Consider the following 20,801-nt stretch of genomic DNA (forward strand, 5'->3'; position numbering starts at 1 on the left):
ATACCATGCAACATCTAACACAAGTTATGTTGCTTCCCAAGCTAAATATTGTTTGATTAATGCAGTAGCGTTACAAATATAATGTTTTCTGCTTTCCAATCTAAATAAGTAATCATCCTTACAATAGAATGTAAATAAGTAACCATCCTTACAGTATACACTGAGCAGCCTGGCATCTGACTGTGGACGTGAGAAGCCGGCTCTGTCAGTGTAGGTGTTACCAGCAGCACATCTGATGTCAGCTCCGTTGTCAGCCTTCACTGGAGAGAACATGTAGGAGCTGCCCGTGTGGACTGCTGCGTTGTTCTTTGTCCAGTAGAAGGTGGCCGGAGGGTTGCCATGCTCAGGGAACGAGGAACAGATCAGTGATGTGGACTTTCCTTCACATAGAGTACCAGGGTTGGTTGTCGTGGGTTTGTCAGGTTGATCTGTAATGTACATATACAGTGATACATAGCCATGGTCAGGGGACGAGGAACAGGTGTGGACTTTCCTTCACACAGAGTACCAGGGTTGGTTGTGGTGGGTTCGTCAGGTGGATCTGTAATGTACATATACAGTGTGATACATAGCCATGGTCAGGAGACGAGGAACAGGTCAGTGATGTGGACTCCCCAGCACATAGAGTACCAGGGTTAGTTGTGGTAGGTTTTTCAGGTGGATCTGTAACATACATATACAGTGTAATACATTGCTGAGGTGGGACAAGCAACAGCTCAGTGATGTGGACTGTCCTTCACACAGAGTACACAGCATTAGGTGTGGTGGGTTTGTCAGGTGGATCGTATTCAGTGTGATACATGGCTGAAGCCAGGGGACAAGGAACAGGTCAGAGTATCACGTTTGGTAGTCAGATCTGTAAAGCTGCCTTCTCAACTTGTGGCATGCGATTTGTAGTAACAAAATAGGCTGAAACACCTTTTTACCTCATTTCTCCTGAGATTCTTACTTATTTCTCTGCAAAATGGATTTAACAAGTGAAGACGAGATGCAAACATTAATATCCATGAATCTATCACAATCCCGAAAATAGAAGAAAAGAAAGCCTGTGGACTCGCAAATTGATTCTTAGGCGAAAACATGGTGCGTACAATTCACTGCTTCGAGAACTAGAACAAGAAGACCAAAGAACACAAATTTTGACATTTTATTGTAGAAAGTCTTGCCATTTATACAGAAGAAATCTATCCCCAAGAGAACAATATTCCCACAAGAGAGAAACTGGCTAGCACCTTAAGATATTTGGCAAGCGGATCTGACATGTGAATATAAACAGAACGAGGAACAGGTTTTTTAGGTCTACATTTGTATATAGCGTGACAGGTCAGAGGGGAGAACAGGTCATGGCTGTTGAATGTTACTGTGAACCATGTATCTGACACATGCTTGCCCTCATTGGTCAAAAATAAGATCATGTAAATTACAAAATTTAATCAACTTTACAAACTTTCTTTATCACTCTTTATCACAGAAAATATCAAACAATAGTGATCATTGTTAATAATTCTAGGAATACTACCTCTATTACATATCCTCCATAAATCTTGTATTTTGGCTTCAATCACACTAACTAAAATTTTCTGATTTTCAAGAGATGTCCTCTTCACTGTCAATTACACACTATTTGTCGCCAAGTAGTCTCATAACTACCTAAGCCATGACGACATGATGGCAGCAACTAGAGGTAGATGATTTGGGAAGTGGAAGGAAGTAATCTGTAGGTAATAGAGGTAGAATTCTTAGAATTATTAACAATTATAAACTATTGTTTGATAATTCTTACGAAACTTCTACCTCTAATACATATCTGCCAGAATATACCAGAGGGACCCGGTGTAATTGACAGAAATCCTCTGCTGGAAACCATTATCTACTGATTCCTACTGAGACAATTTCCTCTGAAATTCCCGTTGAGGACTTGAAAATCAGAAACTATGTCAATAATCAGTCATCAGGGAGCTGGATCTGGTTCCTCCCTGTTTCTGGATATAGGCCACTACTGTGGTGTTATCAGTGGCTATGAGAACAGAATATAGATGAAGCTGTGTTCTCCATTCCAGGAAGGCATTATATATGGCCTTCATTTCCCTGTAGTTTATATGAAGGTTTATCTCCTCTGTGTTCCACAATCCCTGTACTGTGAGATCATCCATATGAGCTCCCCATCCCAAATATGACACGTCTTTGAATAGATGATGTTCTGGCATCAGATAAGTCAGCGGGATGCCACTCATCATATGTTCTCTGTGATTCCACCAATGGAGGTCGTGTAGCAAAGTGTGAGGTAACCAAGTCTGTGAGATCGTATAGAGTTGACCCATGTCTGTAGAGGACGTAGCCTCAGCCTTTCTCTGAAGGTCATATCCTGTGGAGATGTCAAGTTGCCTAACAGAGACATCCACCTCCTCACCGACTTGCTGGGTTGATATGAGATTGATTGGATCATCTTTATAGTCTTGTTGAATCCATCCTCTGGAGGACATAGATATCCCCTGTCTAGCTGGAATCTTGCTCCGATGTTTATAATGTCTTGGATCGGAGTGGTCTCTGACTTGGCTGACAAGGTGGACCAAGAATAAGATGTTCTGATGTAGCTGATTTTTCCCTTGGTCTGCCGCTAAGAAGTCGTCCAGATAACCATGGATTCCAAATATCTGGAGGTGGATGAACTTGATGACTGGTGCTGCAATTCTGGTGAAAAGCCAAGGTGCTATTGCTATCCCCAATGGTAGGACTTGGAATTTGTAGAGTCAGCCATTGATTGCGAAGCATAGATATTTCCGAGATGATGGGTGTATCGGGACTTGAAGATATGCATCTGTAAGATCTAGGCTGATAAGCCAGTCTCCCTTCTTCAATGTCGATCGCAACTTCCGTATGGACTCAATCTGGAATTTTGGAGGCGGCACCAGATATTTCTTGTTGAGGGTCTTTAGGTCTATTTTCATCCTCATCTCGTTTGTGTTCTTCTTCGGGACTAAAAAGACTGGAGGGTTAAAACCTTTGGTGTTGTTGGACTCCTTTAGTTCCCGAATAGCTCGCTTCTTTAGTAGTTTCCTGACAGCCAATTCTGCAACTGCTAACTTGGCACCGGTCAGGTGAAAACTTCGACCCACGATCTGTATGTTCAGGCTTGGATGTTTCCTGAAGTGTAGCTTTTAACCATGAGCCACGACATCTAGAATTCAGTAGTCAGGCGTACTTTGCTTCCAAAGACAGTTGGCATAAATCACAATCCATAGATGTAACCAGGTCGAAAGGGTCTAAAATGTTGAAGGGGGAAGTCAGAATTTTCTTTCCCTTCTGTCGCTTGATCTTCCAGTTTCTTGTAGTCTGGCTGGCGAAAAGAGTCCTGTGAAGATTGTGGCTTGTCGTATCTCCCCCTCGGTTGGAATGAATCCTTCCCGGAGGGGACAAACTTCTTCTTAGGAGGCTGTTTGGATGCAAATGACTTCTGGTCCCAGGGTCGCTTGTGAGACTGTGATGCCCCATTAACTCGCTGCAAGGTCTGTGGTTGAAGTCTGGGAATGCTCGACTGTATCCTGCTTGACTTCATCTATCACATTTCTGAGTTTACCATTGAAAGTTGTGGTTGCTGATATTGGTTGCGACGTCACAAACTTCTTGGTATGGCCTAGATACGCCCTTAACCTAATCTGGCATAGGAGCTGTTGTCATTCCAGTCATTTACCTGGCAGAGCGTACTACAGCCTCTCAATAGGGAATACAGGCAGAAATAGTGTGAACTGCAATTCCCTTGGGGTGCGGACGATTCCTGTGTCACGCAGCTTTTGCTTGAGAACAGCCAAAGCTTAGTGCAATACCCAAGCCAGGTCGTTCACTCGGATTGGGTCAACCTCGTCAGAGAGCCAAGATCAACCCGCACTCAAACATACCAATATGCATCAAATGGAACTCGAGGGGTGGTTTCTCACATGTTTGCAGCATATGTTTTTCATCCAATCACAAGCATCCCTCAGTACCAGCGATGCAGTCTCATTCTGGGAACTACACTAGTCAGCAGGACAGTAAGCATGATACTATGGGCATGCCACAGCATCCGTCACTGCCTATAGGACCTACACCGTTTTTTTTTTTCAGTAGGCCTGTGCCAGAGTTCCCCCTTGTCTCAGCTCTCTATTCATGGGATTTAATGTTACAAGGAGACAGTGAAAGTGAATGGATATTAAAGGGGTTATGTGAGGGTTTCATATTGTCAACAGGGAATACATCCCTTCTATTCCATGGTAGAAAATCATATGTCAGCAGATAACCGCCTGAAGGTGGAAAAGAGGATTCACAAAGAATTGGAATTGGGGCATTATGAGAAAGTATTATACAAGCCCCTCATTGTGAGTGCTCTTAGTGCTGTGCCAAAGGATAGCACTGACATCTGTTTGATTCATGATTTCAGCTTATCCAAAGGAGGGTCAGTGAATGATTTTGTGACTTAAGAGTCCTTCTCTTACCAGACAATTCATGATGTGCTGAACGAGCTTTTGTCAGGTGCTTATATGGCGAAAGTTAACCTTAAAGCAGCTTATAGGAGTGTGGCGATACAACCTTTGAACTATGTGTGTACAGGTCTTAGGTGGACTTTTACAGGGCATACCGTACCAACATGGTGACTGGTGTTCTCGCCTTGGCCCCCAAAAAGGTTACAGCTCTGGTGGTTTTTGTGCAGGAGTTCACACGACAAGTGCAGAATAGACCAGCTACTCATGGATCTGCAATGGTGGATCAAGTTTCCTGTTGCAGGAGCGAACACTCGTCTTATTTGGGATCTCAGACCGGTTGAAACAGTGTTCATGGATGCATGCAAAACGTGCTGGTGGAGCATTCCATGAGTGGGTCTACGTGGACTGGAAGCTAGACAGACTTGATCTTTCAGATTACCATATTACCATATTAACTTGAAAGGACTTTCAATAGTGTGCATAGCAGCTGTGAGGTGGTGTACTAAATGGTCAAATAGACGTGTATGTGTGATGTCTGATAATCAGGCTACGGTTGGGATGATTAACAATGATACTTCAGGTTGTTATCCGGCGATGCATTGTCTCAGGGAACTGAGCTATAAAGTAAAATTTCACTATTTTTGCTGAGTACCTGCTGGGCTCAGAGAATGTTATATCAAGGTAATATATGCCTTCACAGTTCAAACGCTTCCTTCGTGCTATGGTGTCTTGGTGTGTACCGCAGAGCCCACCACCTGGTTACTGGTTGCCCTACCACATGTCTCCTAAAACCTTGCTTTCCATAACCTTGCAGGTTCGAGAGTGGATGACCTCACAGGCAACCTGGACAAGGAAATTACTCAGTGGCTCCAGCAATGTTTTGCTCCTACCCAGGGGTCCGGAAACCGTCATATGCGCCGGACATGTCCGATTGGGAATCTCAAATGTCCGTTTTAAAATATTGCTTACCGGACATTTTAAAAAGTATTGCCCGGATATTCTTAAATTTTGACCGGACATGATCAACAGTTAGGACTGAGCAGTTTCTGTCTGCAGTTGCAACACAATGAAGATTAACTACACTGACAAGCTTTGTTTGTTTTGATTGCTGAAAATACATCGTACCTACATGATAGTCCAATCGGTCAATCACTGTAATAGGCAATAAACTGAGTTGACACTGATTAATCGAGGATTAATTACTGAGAACATCTTGTTAATTTGAGTGAAAGGTGTTTACAACTGTACATTAATACCTTGCATCATCGATGTACCTCATTATCCTCACAATGCTACGATACGTAACCTCAGACAAGAAGCGAAAGCGTGACGACAGCCAATCGACCGATGCAGATCAGTCGAGCGGATCTGCCAAACCCTCAAAGTCTGGACGATCATTTTGTAAGTTGTGGCTAACGACTTTCTCTTGGTTGACATACAATGAGGATTTGCAGATTTTATTGTTTTCAGTAGCTAGTCGTATATTGAATCTTGATTGACCGCCATTTTGCTTTCTTGGACGATCGATATCCAATTTTTTTATGGTCAATAATTAAATACAGATGAAAAAAGTATTCAAATAACTATTGCTATCAATGATATTTTAGTATTTGTGATTAAATTATCTGTCTTGTTTTTAAAAAAATCTTTAGTTTAAAAAAAAACTTTTCCCGTGAGGTCACGTGATAACCAAATATGGGATAATAGTCTCGATCCAAATGTTACAACGCATACACTTGAGCAACATACATTTGATCCTCAGTGTCTTTTACTGAAATCAAACACAATGTAGATTTTAATCTACTGAACTGTTATCGACTAACATGAAACAATAATGTTTCTTAACTGACTACTATTCATTTTTCTACCAATCAAGTCTGTCAGCTTTAACTGAAACCCTTCCAGATCTGGTCAGAGTCACATCAGGTGGAATGTCATGCTGCACACTTGATGGTACACCAGACGAGACATTCAAGGGCTGTGACCTGGCGTCTGTGTTTGTTGGCTGCTTTTCTGGCACAGGAGTGAGGTGTCTACCATTCCTGCGCAGAATGCTATCACCTGCCTTGATGTAGAATGATCTTGGAGTTTCAGCCTCCCTGTGGATTTGACCTTCTCTGATGAATCCACCGTCATTAATAAGCACCGTATCTCCCTCCTTCACCTGGGGAAGAATGCGTGATCTGTGACGAGAGTCATAGTTCGAATTTTGACGCTGTTGGATTTTGGTAAACAACGACTTCACTTCCTGTGAAGATGGCTGGTTAGCCTGAAGTTGAGATGTATGAACTGGGAGAGTTGTCCGCAAGTTGCGTCCCATCAAGAGCTGAGAAGGGCTGAATCCATTCTGTAACGATGATTTCTTCAAAAGTTGCATCACAGTTTGAACTGCTCTCTTTGCCTCACCATTACTTTGTGGGTACTGCAGGCTACTTGTGATATGAGTGAAGCAATAGATCTCAGAAAATTTCTGAAAAACATAGGACGAGTACTGTGGACCGTTGTCAGAAATCACAATGTCCGGATATGTGTCTTGTGAAAATAGATTTCAGATGGTTTATCACACTTGCTGAGGTAGTACTGTCAAGTTTTGCAATCTCAATATACTTCGAGTAGTAGTCCACTACAAGTAAGTATGGTATGGAATCCAGATCAAATAGGTCTGTCCCCACTTCACTCCATGGGCGAGATGGAATTTCTGAAGATCTCAGAGGTTCAGGTGGGTTTGGTTGGAATCGCACACATGTATGACAACCCTTAACTACCGGTACATGTTCTATCTGTGTGCTGATGCCTGGACACTAAACTGACTCGTTTGCTCGCGCCCTGCACTTAGTAATGCCTTGGTGAGAAGAATGCAAAATGTCAAGAACTTAAATTCTCATGCAAGCTGGAATTACCAGTCTTACTCCCATCATGAGTAGCCCATCTACTACAGTGAGATCCCCTTGATATGGCCAGTAGTTTCGTGCACAGTCCGGCAGAGATGTGTATTTTGGCCATCCATCAGTACAGTATTTCATTATGAGTTAACATACCGGGTCTTCACGGAGTTTGAGATGTATCTCATCCAGTCGTTGATCTGTTGCAGGTAATGTTGCAAGAACAGAATAAACATAGATATTTGTGTCCCTCAGAAGACAAGACTCTTGGCTTGAGAGTGGAATATCCGTCGGAGCTCTGGAGAGTGCATCGGCTGAACAAAGCTGTTTCCCTGGTAGTTGTGATATGGTATAGGAATAGACCATGAGGCGCATCTTGAATTGCTGTATGCAAGGTGGTCCAAGCTCTTCTTTCCCAACAGAGAAAAAAGCGGTTTGTGGTCAGTGTTTATGTGAAACTGTAGTCACAAAAACTTTCACAAGCCCAGGTAATTGCCAACGCCTCCTTTTCCACTTGTGCATAGTGTCTTTCTGTGTCTGTCATTGATCTGGAGTAGTAGGCTACTGCTTTATATACTCCATTGAAGTCTTTCTGACAGATCACTGCCCCCAATCCAAATGAGGAAGCATCTGCTGAAACACAAGTCTCTGCATTTGGATCATAATGTCCGAGTACTGGAGCAGATGTCAGTTGGTCCTTGATAGACTGAAACGCAGAATGCTGTGGTTCTTCCCAGACCCAAGCTCTGTCCTTGACAAGGAGTCCGCGAAGAGGTTGTGCTTTAGATGCAAGATTGGGTACAAACTTTGCCAGCTGATTAATCATGCCGAGAAATGTCCTGATATCAAAGACTTTCTATGGCTCGCTCATCCTGGTAATAGCATGAATTTTGTCTGGGTCTGCATAAATGCAGTGCTGTCAATTATGTGTCCAAGGAATTTCACTTTATTCTTTGAAAACTGACACTTCTCCAGATTAAGTGTTATGCCTGCATCACGCAATCTGCACAAGGCTGCTGCTACATGCTGATCATGTTCGCTTTCATCATGACCATGAATCAGGATATCGTCCATCTGGCACACAACTCCATCTAGACCTTCAAGAACCTGATGCATACTTTTCTGAAAATGTTCTGGTGCTGACGAGATGCCAAAAGGTAGGCGGTTAAAACAATACCAGCCAAGGGTGTGATGAAACAGGTAAGTAGTGAGGAATCTGTGGATAATGGAATCTGGTGGAATCCAGAGTTATGTCTAGTTTTGTGAACACTTTAGCTCCACTCAACTGACTTAGTGTGTGATCTACAGCAGGAAGAGGGTGACTTTCTCTCCTCACAGACTCGTTCAATTTAGTCAGATCAACACATATTCTGACCTTCTCTGAAGATTTTGGGACGACCACCATACCAGCACACCAGTCGATAGGACAGTCCACCTTAGATATGACACCACTGCTTTCCATTGATTGGAGCTCCTGTTTCACTTTCTTCATGAGAAGGTAGACGCACACGTCTGGGTGTTGAGACAGAGAAAGGCTTAGCATCCTCTTTGAGCTTGATAGTATATTCACCTTCCATCCTTCCTAGCCCAGTGAACAGTTTGGGAAACATGTCTTTCCATATTGTCCCCAACAACGCTATCAATGCGGCTGACAAGGTTGAGAGCTTGAATTGCGGGTCTACCCAGCAGAGAACAAGTAAGACCTCTGGCGACATATATGTCCTGCTCAGTCACAACATCACCTTTCAGAGTTTTCCAACAACATACAAACTTGAGTTAGCTTGACCATACAGTCTCTTGCCACTTTGCTGAAGTTTTGGAAAAGGCTTAGACACATAAAGGTCATAGAGAATGATGGTGACGTCAGCACCCGTGTCAATCATAAAGTCACGAACTAGTCGTGAGTTAACCTCAAGATTTACAAGCCAAGACTGTGATGGATCGGAGCTTGCACTAACAGCACTAATGGAACCAAGGAACGCATATTCCTTCTCGTTGGTACACTCATTGTTGGACCCTTGTTCGAGACGAATCTCCGATAGACCCCACCGTTGACTCCTGCATACTACATCCCAGTGTCCAACTTCACGACATTTCCAACAGGTTGACCTGGTTGCAGGACATTCTGCTCTTGAATCTCTACCACAGTATGACCATGTGGGTTTAGGCTTTCCATTGTTAAAAAATGGGCGAGGTGAAGTCCTTGCCTTTGCCTATAGGAGTGACAAGTTCTTCAACTCTTGAATTTCCACTTGCTGTCAAAGACACATTGCCTCGAATCACAGGTTGCTGCTTGTGGATAATTTCAGATTGTCTGGCACTTGTGACTGCTTTCTGTAATGTTAATTCAGAGTCATGCTGAAGTTTTTCTGATAATTTGAGGTCACGCATTCCAATGACAATTCTGTCTCGAATCATCTCATCATGAAGTGAACCATAATTACAGTTTTCTGCAAGAGAATAGAGATCTGTGATGAAGCTATCAACTGGTTCACCGTCTCTCTGTACACGCTGGTTAAATATGACATTTCGACGAACAGAAAAGTACTGATCAAACTTAGCTTTGACAATAGTATACTTCTTCTGTTCCTCTTCAGAGAGAGTGTAAGTCGGCAAAATGTCATCAGCTTCTGCTGCCATCAGGTATATGAGCTGATTTACTTGGGTTTCTTGGTCTTTTGTGGCAAGCTTGGAGGTGATGCGATACCGCTTGAATCGACGGAGCCATCTTGTCCATCCCTCTGTGTTAGAGAAATCAAATTGCTCAGGAGGAGTTATTTGAAAGCTTGCCATGATAAAATCCTTCTTATGACACCATATGGCGATATGACAAAGATGTCTTCGTTTGATAAGTGTGTTTATTCACTGTAAGTGTAGCTGTGTACAGGAGGGTGGCTGAAGCCATGTGCAGCATACGCGTGAGAGTTATCATCCCTCATGTCTTTGGCTGGAGCCCATTTAAGGATGGGGCCCACTTAAGGTTTAGCTAATACCACAAACAGCTCCAATTTTCACTGTGTCGGCAGAAGGACAATTGACAACGTTTTCAGCAAACAGATTGCACTCACGTCTGCGGCGTACCTTAACCACACAAGGACTCTCTGTGTCTGATTATAGTGCTCATAGCCTCTGCCGAGGGGGTACGACATGGTTGCTTCAGCGTGGAGTACCAATTGAGACTATCAAGGTCCTTGGTGATTGGCGATCAAAATGTTTTCTTATCTCAAAATGCCAGCCAAGGGACAATATGATCTTTTGCAACGTTTCCTATACCATCCATAATCTATAAAATGTTAACTTGTTTTCCTTACAACTACAACAATTTTGGGTTGGGAGTTTCTCATGTTTATCTATGACACTGCACGCTGCAAAGTTTGCCAAGATGTTGTTTGCCTTGCATCAGCAACCAACCGTTAAACTAGTTGGTATCAGCATCCAACTGTTATTAGACTGTTATTCAACCATTTAAGATACTACCATTTCATAGATATTACACATTGTCTAATAACATCAGCTGGTCATTTGAGTTATGGTGCCTACTTTTCTCCAACACTATTACCAACCATACTTCTAATAATCACCACACAATATGTATGCATTGAATGATATATTGTACTTGATTTTACTCAGCTTAAGCTGTTACCATTGTTAGCTCAGGAAGCGGTAATAAATATTTGAATTTGAAGAGAACTTATCCTGCATTACTCTGTCTAATGAGCCACCCGTCGCAAACTTGCCTCTTCACTTTGGCTTCAGAAAACCTCAAAACATTGTTTTTTTAAAGCTTGGGCGACAGCAGTGAGGTGAGGGGCGACTTGGTCATCAAGGTCATGACAGAGGTGATGGTCCATGCAATAAGCAGGAGTGAAAGTGGCACTCAGTATGCAGTGTATGCATTAAGCAGTTATGCAAGATAAGTAAAAAATTATGCGAACTCTCAACATTGTGTTGCATTAATACAACCATCATGGCATCATAAAGATTCATCAATAGTAACCAAATATTTTCTTGAATTAACATTCGACAACATGAACTTCGTCTTATAAATGAGAGTAACCTCCCTTGAATCACGCAGAAAGTTAGTAGAAATGTTGTCCTCAACCGATGCAATCCTTCAATCATTTGTTCACAAATGAAATCAACAGACCCACATAAAACGGCCTCATGAGTCAATCTTGAGTGAAATTGTTCTGCTGAAAGGCTGACTGACTGAGTATGGTTTTACGCCGCTTTTAGCAATATTCCAGCAATATCAGGGCGGGGGACACCAGAAATGGTCTTCACACATTGTACCCATGTCGGGAATCAAACCCGGGTCTTTGGCGTGACGAGCGAACGCTTTAACCACTAGGCTACCCAACCGCCTCTCTGCTGAAAGGAGATGTTGCAAACTTGATGATATTTGTAACTATTTCGTAAAAAATATGTTTTTAGTATTTGCATTTTATCTTTTCTCATAATCGTGCTTACTTTCTAGGTGACACATTTAGAGAATTACCTGCGGTATCATCAGTTAAGACTGGTATATTCATACGCCAACTTTATATCAGTGACGTGAAACGTATACCATGTTGAATTTGAGATGATTATTGTGTTCATGTGTGTTTTAAGTGATATTAAGTCTGCATACTAATTGCACTAGGAATGGTATTTCCTATTAACCAGGTTTCACCATATCTGTCTTTTAGGGAAATGTGTTAAATTTCCCTGGAAACAGTACAGACCCAGAAATAACAACATCTTTCTTAATCTATCTGATAGAAATATACATCTGACCTATTACTCACAATAGACAGTAAACGTCTGTGTCACATTCTCATCGTATCCTCCATACATCCATGATGCTCCACACTGACACTGCCTGGAGTTCTGATGTTTAGTGACCAGGAAGGTGAGTGAGGATGTCTTGGTTACCTCGCTGCTCGACTCACTGCCTGTGTTGCTGGTGTTGTGACAGGACCACGTGATGTCAGCCAGAGGGTTGCCTCCTGTCACTGTGCACCTGATGGTCTTCTGTACTCCAGCATACATCACAGAGGTGAAATCCTGGAGTGTAGGGCGGCCTGGAGGTGGGTCTGTAGAATCAAAAGACGTGCATCATGTAGGTTTATATATACATCACCAAGGGGAAATTCTGGACTGTAGGGCGGCCTGGAGGTGGGTCTGTAGAATCAAAAGACGAGCATCATGTAAGTTTATATATACATCACAGAGGGGAAATCCTGGACTGTACGGCGGCCTGGAGGTGGGTCTGTAGAATCAAAAGACGAGCATCATGTAAGTTTATATATACATCACAGAAGGGAAATCCTGGACTGTAGGGCGGCTTGGAGGTGGGTCTGTAGAATCATAAGACGAGCATCATGTAAGTTTATATATACATCACAGAGGTGAAATCCTGGACTGTATGGTGGCCTGGAGGTGGGTCTGTAGAATCAAAAGACGTGCATCATCAAACAATAGTTATCATTGTAAATAATTCTAAGAATACCACCTCTATCACATCAGTGCCATAAATTCCTGTTTATGCTGAGAACCACACTATAATTTTTTTATAAATTTTCAATAGACGTCCACTACACTGCCAACATATCCATAGTTGTGAGGGAAACCCTATCCCTTGCCAGGGGTGCCACCACGCATGCGCAAGGCGGGAATCTAGTCACTTCTTTCAACCCATTACTCTCATCAACTAGATGCAGATATTTGGGGAGGCGGGAGGGATTAATTCCTGATGCGATAGAGGTGGTATTCTTAGAATTATTTACAATGATAACTATTGTTTGATAATTCTTGTGAATACCTCACCTCTATCACATCAGTGCCAGTATACACCAGAGGGACCGGCGGGTTCTGGTATCTAGCATCCCTTAGATATTTGGCTAGTGGAGTGGTAAAACCAAGGATGATATGCCAAAAGGGGATCTAAAACGGATGTGTCTAATAGTCTACTTCCAAGACTTAGACATATAGAATTTTCAAAACGTCATATGAGGGGTATATGTATATTCCCTTGTGATACTTAGACATAGTATACGTCACTTCCTGTGATGACGTCATCTGTGACGTCACTTCCGGTGATGACGTCATCTGTGACGTCACTTCCGGTGTCATACCATGCCTCTTGTGGTATATGTCTACTATATTCTCGTATCACTATGACGTGGTTTACCGTTATGCCCTTCTGGATAGTGATATTTAACGTATCTTGACGTTAGTCCGGTGTGATGACTCCTATGACGTCACTTCCGGTGGTAGTACATTGATGTTTCCTATCATGTAGATTACCGTATATTACTTAATCCTTCGATCTCTGATTTCAGTGTTGCAATTCCCGGAAGAGGAAAGGGGAACAAGGTTACTTGGCGACTATCCCCTGGGTCAGCCCCAAGGGCCCCAGAGTGTATAGTCTTTAGATCGGTCTGTATGTCTCGTAAGTAAAAGTTTGAAAAGTGTTGTGGGACTACCACTGGCAGCTGGCTACAACTTGTTCAATGGATACTGTATTCCATGTGGCTAGACTTGTTGTAAGGGATCTGATATCGTGAGGCCTGCAGTTTCCCAAACTCGGCGTGGAGATTTGTGCCAGTTATAGCTATCTATGATAACTGATTTGCCATCCCGCTACAGTGCCCTCTGTGATGTCCTTTTCTGACGAGGGCTTGCAAGAGATAAAGAGGCATTTTCTCTGCTTTCTGTGGGGTTGAGTTGCTGTAATGAAGTATCTCAAGGCTCTTATGGGACAGATCAATCTATCCGGGAAGTCCACACTTTTACTTAAGGCTGGTATTGTATATTGCCTGTCCGTGTGTGCCGAAGGTTGACGACTGGTTTTTGGCAATAAATTCTGGGAGCGATCTAAACGATTCTGATTTCATTCTTTGGTATGAGTTACAGTGGAGGTGTCAACAGCGTGTAATTCTGACACGAGCCGCCGTAGCCATGGCTAGTAGAAAAAAACAACAGTTTCCCTGGGGATAATAGTAATGTCGCACTACTCATGGGTTCATATGGTGTTTTCATCAATGCTGACAATACTATAATTAGATCTCATTTGGGAAGTACGTGGTACTATAATGTCTTTCCCAGGGCAAGGGACTTTATGAGTCGATTCAGTACTGGGTGGGTACCTATATATAGACCAACGTGTTATAATACTGGTGTCGTAATTATTTGTCGTTTTTTAGATAGAGCAAGAATTCAGCCACTATAGGTATCGTTATTTCCCGTTATTTGCTTTTTTCATTCTCCGCTCGACAAACCAGCCCCATCTGTAATTGTATAGGGCAGACGATGCTGGTCTCCATGAGCTTGCCACTCTTCGTGCAGCTGATTTAGAGTAACCGGTGGCTTGCATCTTATTCGAGATAACTTCTAAGCGTGAAGATGGCGGTTGTCGAAGCGGCCGTAAAATATGTCCGCTTTGGTTGTCTCAATAGGTCGTGACATATTGGGAGTTTCAGAGGTACTTCTACCAGAAGTTGTAGAAGTCTCGGAAACCAAGCCCTTTTCGGCCATGTCGGGGCTATGAGGATTATGACACAGTCTGTTTCCTCTATTTTCTTCAGTACTCTGTCTACGAGAGCCCATGAGGGAAAAGTGTATGCAAACATTCCCTCCCTTTCCATGGCGAGCACATCGACTTGGAGTGCTAGTGGGGCTGGTACCGGGCTGACGTAGACTGGTAGTTTGTTGTTGAGACATGTGACGAATAGATCTAGGATTGGAGTATCCCATAGCTGGGTTATCCACTTGAACACCTCGGGATGTAGTGACCATTCTGTGGGTACTATCCGGAATAGGTAATCTGCTAGGATATATAGCTTGCCCGGTATGTGTCTTGCTTCGATCTTGCAACTAACGGAGTCTACCAAGGCATATAAACATGTAACCTCCTTCAGTAAAGGCTGAGACCTTGTGCCTCTGTAGGTTAAATCTTGGATAGATGTGAGCGGGCATAGGCGAGACATTGACGGCCTGAACGAGTGGGCTTGTTATCATGTGCTCTACTCTTGCATATCTGTCCTCTGGGGGTGCTGCTATGCCCTTGTTGAGTAGAATCTTGCGCCTATGTAGATGATGCCTGTGTGGGTATTAGCTGTTTTAGAGGGTGAACCAGGATCGGCCAATAGGAAATCGTCTATATACGAGAAGCCTTATGAGCTTATATGGGCGCAAACCGATGATGGGATTGGTGATCCTGGTAAATAACCATGGGGCTAAGGATATGCCGAATGGTAGTACCCTGAACTGGTATCTCTGACCGTTGACTGCAAAGCGTAGGTACCTGGAATACTGGGGAGTAGAACCCGTGAGTGGTCTCTGACTCTTTTAAGATGCTGATAGTCCCTTGCTGAACTTGGGTAATCTTGGGTCGATGTCTGTGAGACCGGCTAGTTCGACTGGATTCGATGTGGTCGTATCTTTGATCATCTGTAGTTCTAAATCGTTGTCCATTGGGCAAGCGATGTCGGTAGGGTCTGAAGGCATTTCCGGTGGTATCCCCTTCGGGGACTGCTACTGCTTCCTCCTCTGCGAAGTGGGATGATCATCTTTAGCAGGAACAGTGCTTCTTGACGTTAGTCCGGTTGCTGATTGAAGGTCTTCCTGCATCTTCAGTATGTGTTCCAGTGAGCTGTGGATGAATCCGGTCTGCTGTAGTGTCATCTCCGTGGGGTGTCTAAGTGTAGGCCTACGTTCTGATTGTTCGGGGTATGACGTTAGTAGAAAAGTTCAACGATGCTCGGCTGTTGTGCGCAGGGGCAACTTGTGTAATCACTCTTATTAATGGCAGGCATACCCAGTCTAACATTAAGTGTCGAATGTAGCATTTAATGAATATTCGATTCTTGATGACGTCATCAACAGGGAAGGGTAAGGAATTCTAGAATCAACTGACCGGTACCTCCTACCCGTCACATTCTAACAAGGTCATCTTGGTATTTTGTCCTTGTATCTGTTTTAAAGGGTGGGCATTAGATTTATAGAGTTCTGCAATGATATCTTAATGGCATAATTATTTGGTCTATAATTAACCTCCATAGTAGAATCCCCACTGTATAAAAAACAGTGTTAGCAATAGATCCGCACCCCCTACTCGGGCTGTGCTGAGACTGGGTCATATGGCTGACGGTAGCGTAATCCCGGTCGTCTGATCTACGGCTGGCCGTGCGGGAATCACGTGTTCTATAACTGTGTGATAGTGACGTAACATCTCCCTCGCTTCTCCGCCTGTGTAACTGGACTGTGTGGCAGTATGAGATGGCGCACGCTTAGGAATTCTATCCTGATTAGCACGAGCTTTGTCAGTTCGTCTATCTAATGGCTAGAGGGTGAATGGTGTGTATTTCTGAGCATACTGCGATGCAATGTCCGTGATTCACGATCTGCCCTATGTTGTACGTGGTAGGGAGGTAATCTATCTCTTTTATGTTCTCCTGTGTCCTCATAATAATCAGATACAGTGTAGGCTTGCATTGTCCGCTGTATGAGGAAGTACTGCCATATTCAGCCTTAGATCTCACTCAATCTCGTGCTTATCAATTCCCGTTTGGTCATGCCGGGTTTGTGCAATCAATTCTTTTAGAATTTATTCCTGAGCCATTGATTGCGTGCGCTTTTATCAATTATTACAACATTGAGTTGGTTAATTTCTCCGAATCCCTTTAGTTAAAAACCTGTGAGGTACATCTGCTCCTCAACTTTATTGGGAGATCCTTAGGTCTCTTGAATCTCGTGATCGACCCCTGTTGGCCAAGCCCGGGTTGTGCGACAGATTCTTTTGGATATGAGATTTCCGGAGACATTGATTGCATGCGCTTTTATCAATCTGATCGACCCCTGTATGGCCAAGCCGGGGTTGTGCGACAGATTCTTTAAGAAATGAGATTTTCTGAGACATTGATTGCATGCGCTTTTATCAATCTGATCGACCCCTGTATGGCCAAGCCGGGGTCATAGATTGCATGCGTGTGTCAATCATAACAGACATTGAATTTGTTATTCTTTCCGTGAACTCATTTAAGTTAAAGGGGGAACGCGGCAGAGGGTGAAAATCGTTAGTTTCTGTCCAAACTCGATGATCGACCGTACCAGACGTTGCCGGATGCAAGTTAGAGGCACTTTCTGTTTGACCGGTAAAATGCATCTGCTCCTCAACATTATTGGGAGAGTGGGATGAGCGACGGGGTATCTTCTCCTCATAAGGTGAGGCGGTGCCCTCTCGCGACACTCGCACGTTTACGCTTTATACATCATTACAGACATTGAATTCCTAACTCAATTCAGTTAAAAGGGGGGACGCGGCAGAGGGTGAAAATCGTTAGTTTCTGGCCAAACTTGATGATCAACCGTACCATACGTTGCCGGATGCAAGTTAGAGGCACTTTCTTTTTGACCGGTAAAATGCATCTGCTCCTCAACTTTTGGGAGAGTGGGATGAGCGACGCGACGGCGCCCTCGCGACACTCGCTTGTAACCCACATGATTAATATGGCCACCAAGAGCTTAATCACTTGTTTTTACTGGATGCTTTAGTAATCTTTGTAATCAGGATTGTTGATACATGCCTTGTAGAGCTTGTCAATTTTCTCCTTTGACAGAGGCTCGCAATAGCTGCACCTTGACTTTTATGTGCAGTTGCTTGCATGATAGACATCTAGGGTGAGGGTCACCAGGTATCTGGTGTTGCCCACAGCCTGAACAGACCGGTGTCTGTCCTTGAGATGAAGATCTCATCCCACAAAAAGTTTCTAAATAATTACTTACTAGAACTTCCGATCTTCTTTTACCCCCGTTCTCTGCTTGTAGACTGCTCACTGCTTGTAGCCTATGAAGCTTGAGAAGATCTAATGTGCTTTGTAAGTGTGGAACTCAATCACGTGTACGGATGTGCAACAAAATATTTTCCTTGTCATCTGGACACACAGGAAAGAAGTGACTAGATTCCCGCCTTGCGCATGCGTGGTGGCGCCCCTGGCGGCCTGGAGGTGGGTCTGTAGAATCAAAAGACGAGCATCGTGTAAGTTTATATATACATCACAGAGGGGAAATCCTGGACTGTACGGCGTCCTGGAGGTGGGTCTGTAGAATCAAAAGATGAGCATCATGTAAGTTTATATATACATCACAGAGGGGAAATCCCGGACTGTAGGGCCGCCTGGAGGTGGGTCTGTAGAATCAAAAGACGAGCATCATGTAAGTTTATATATACATCACAGAGGTGAAATCCTGGACTGTAGGGCGGCCTGGAGGTGGGTCTGTAGAATCAAAAGACGAGCATCGTGTAAGTTTATATATACATCACAGAGGGGAAATCCTGGACTGTACGGCGTCCTGGAGGTGGGTCTGTAGAATCAAAAGATGAGCATCATGTAAGTTTATATATACATCACAGAGGGGAAATCCCGGACTGTAGGGCCGCCTGGAGGTGGGTCTGTAGAATCAAAAGACGAGCATCATGTAAGTTTATATATACATCACAGAGGGGAAATCCTGGACTGTAGGACGGCCTGGAGGTGGGTCTGTAGAATCAAAAGACGAGCATCATGTAAGTTTATATATACATCACAGATGGGACATCCTGGAGTGTAGGGCGGCCTGGAGGTGGGTCTGTAGAATCAAAAGACGAGCATCATGTAAGTTTATATATACATCACAGAGGGGAAATCCTGGACAGTAGGGCGGCCTGGGGGTGGGTCTGTAGAATATGTAGTGGAAATCTGACATTGATAAATATATTTCTGAAAAATTTGTAGAATTTTCCTATTCGGAAGATTCTATAAGTAATACGTTACCACTGTTATACCGAGGCTGTTGTCCCCCACAACTGCTCTTATAGCGAAATCTTCCACAGAGATCTTAATTACCTCATCCAGCACGTGCGTAGCCACCTAGCTGCCATGTGACACCCTTCACTCTTGTCTCTTGCGAGAGCAAGTGCTCGGGGGACGGACGGGCGGGCAGCAGCCTAGTGGTAACGTATTATTTATAGAATATTCCAAATAGGAAAATTCTACAAAATTACATTAAGTAATACGTTACCACTGTTATACCGAGGCTGACTACCACAGTAGGCGGTGGGGAGCACCTACAACCCGAAACCTGACTGCTCGTGTTCCTTCCGACAAGCGGAAGTAATTAACAAGGTGGAAGCACTCGATGCGCATGCTCCCAGCTTGACGTTACCCTATAGGAGTACCAAAGCACTGTCAAGCGCATACCGTAAGGCTCAATCGTTATTGCCAGATGATTGGTGACTCCAAACGGCCCCACTGGATAGGTATTTCATCGCCGCAGCAGATGAGAACACAGTATCCGTGTGAACTAAATCTTAGATCAGGTTAAACAGTCGAAAAGAGGGAAATTAATTTCATTCGGACCTTATATCCCAAGAACAAGCCTACTTAAGCGTATATGATAGGCACGTGACCTAAATTCAATATTGGAAAGCATGCATTACAAGGTTGCAATACACGACAGACAATTAAGTTAATAGTTGTCAAATCCAGATAAAGAAACACACAGAAAGCCGCACTCACCTGTGGATGAGCGCCCTGGCTTGTGGGACCCCCACTCCCGTACCCATGGCTGTGGGAACGTTGGAGTAGACCCAGATTGACCACCGTGCAAGGTCTGAAGCCTGAGGAGTTCGGGCACACCCCTTAAATGACCGCTTGTGCTGCGATCAGCGGCCCAAGACGATGCACACCCTCCACGCCTTCATCAGAGACCTGTCTGAGGTAATGATTGGCAAAAACCGAGTCAGAACGCCAGTAACAACCCCGCAACCGGTAACCCCCGAGACCGGTACGCCAGATTGATGACAGAACGAAGCCATAACGAAGCCATAACGCAATCGAGTTGCGAGTTATGTCAGCAGTGTGATTAGGGTTACACGTTCATTCGAAGCCTTAAGAAAATACTTAAGGGCCCTAACCGGACACAGCGATCTGTCCTCAGTATCAGCAGGATGTAAGATTTCTTTGAGGGATCTTACAGTGAATTCTCTCTCTGTTTAGCCAAATTTCTGATTCTTAGTGACGAAGCCAATGAGCAAGCCCAGGCGGACCGCTCCTTCGGCGCCCCTATCAAATCGTACTTTGGTGACATCGAGTGCGTGTATTTCCGACACTCGTGCCACCATGGCAAAGGAGAGGGGAAATGCTGTTTCCAAGTCACATGCCAGAACGAAGCACTACCCATGGGTTCATACGGAGCCTCCGTAAGTGATTTCAACACTAAGGAGAGATCCCAGGCCGGTGCCCGAAGGCGGCCCTTTTTAAGATCTTGCTGTTTGAAACCCTTGATAATACCCCGAATCACCGGCTCTTTTGAGAGACTGGTACCCATAGCAACGTCCCGTACCGTAGCAACGGACGAGACATAGTTGGCAATGGAACCCCCGGAGAGTTTCCGGGTCTCTCGTAAGTGAGACATGAAACGAGCAATATCCTGCACAGAT

At 43.9% G+C, this 20,801-nt stretch overlaps 1 protein-coding gene across 1 annotated transcript in view; it reads right to left on the reverse strand.

Moving 5' to 3' along the window:
• The window catches only part of LOC139441717 (B-cell receptor CD22-like), a 328,007-nt gene that overhangs the window by 219,385 nt on the left and 87,821 nt on the right, over positions 1 to 20,801 (reverse strand). Inside the window, exons 7-8 of the mRNA XM_071222512.1 lie at positions 12,127 to 12,414; positions 153 to 428 (exon numbers count right to left, since the gene is read on the reverse strand). Of these exons, the coding sequence (XP_071078613.1) occupies positions 153 to 428; positions 12,127 to 12,414 (564 nt within the window). The remainder of the gene's footprint in view (positions 1 to 152; positions 429 to 12,126; positions 12,415 to 20,801) is intronic.

This window comes from Haliotis cracherodii, unplaced genomic scaffold, assembly GCF_022045235.1.
Source record: "Haliotis cracherodii isolate W230 unplaced genomic scaffold, xgHalCrac1.p SCAF_43, whole genome shotgun sequence".
Classification (NCBI taxonomy): domain Eukaryota; kingdom Metazoa; phylum Mollusca; class Gastropoda; order Lepetellida; family Haliotidae; genus Haliotis; species Haliotis cracherodii.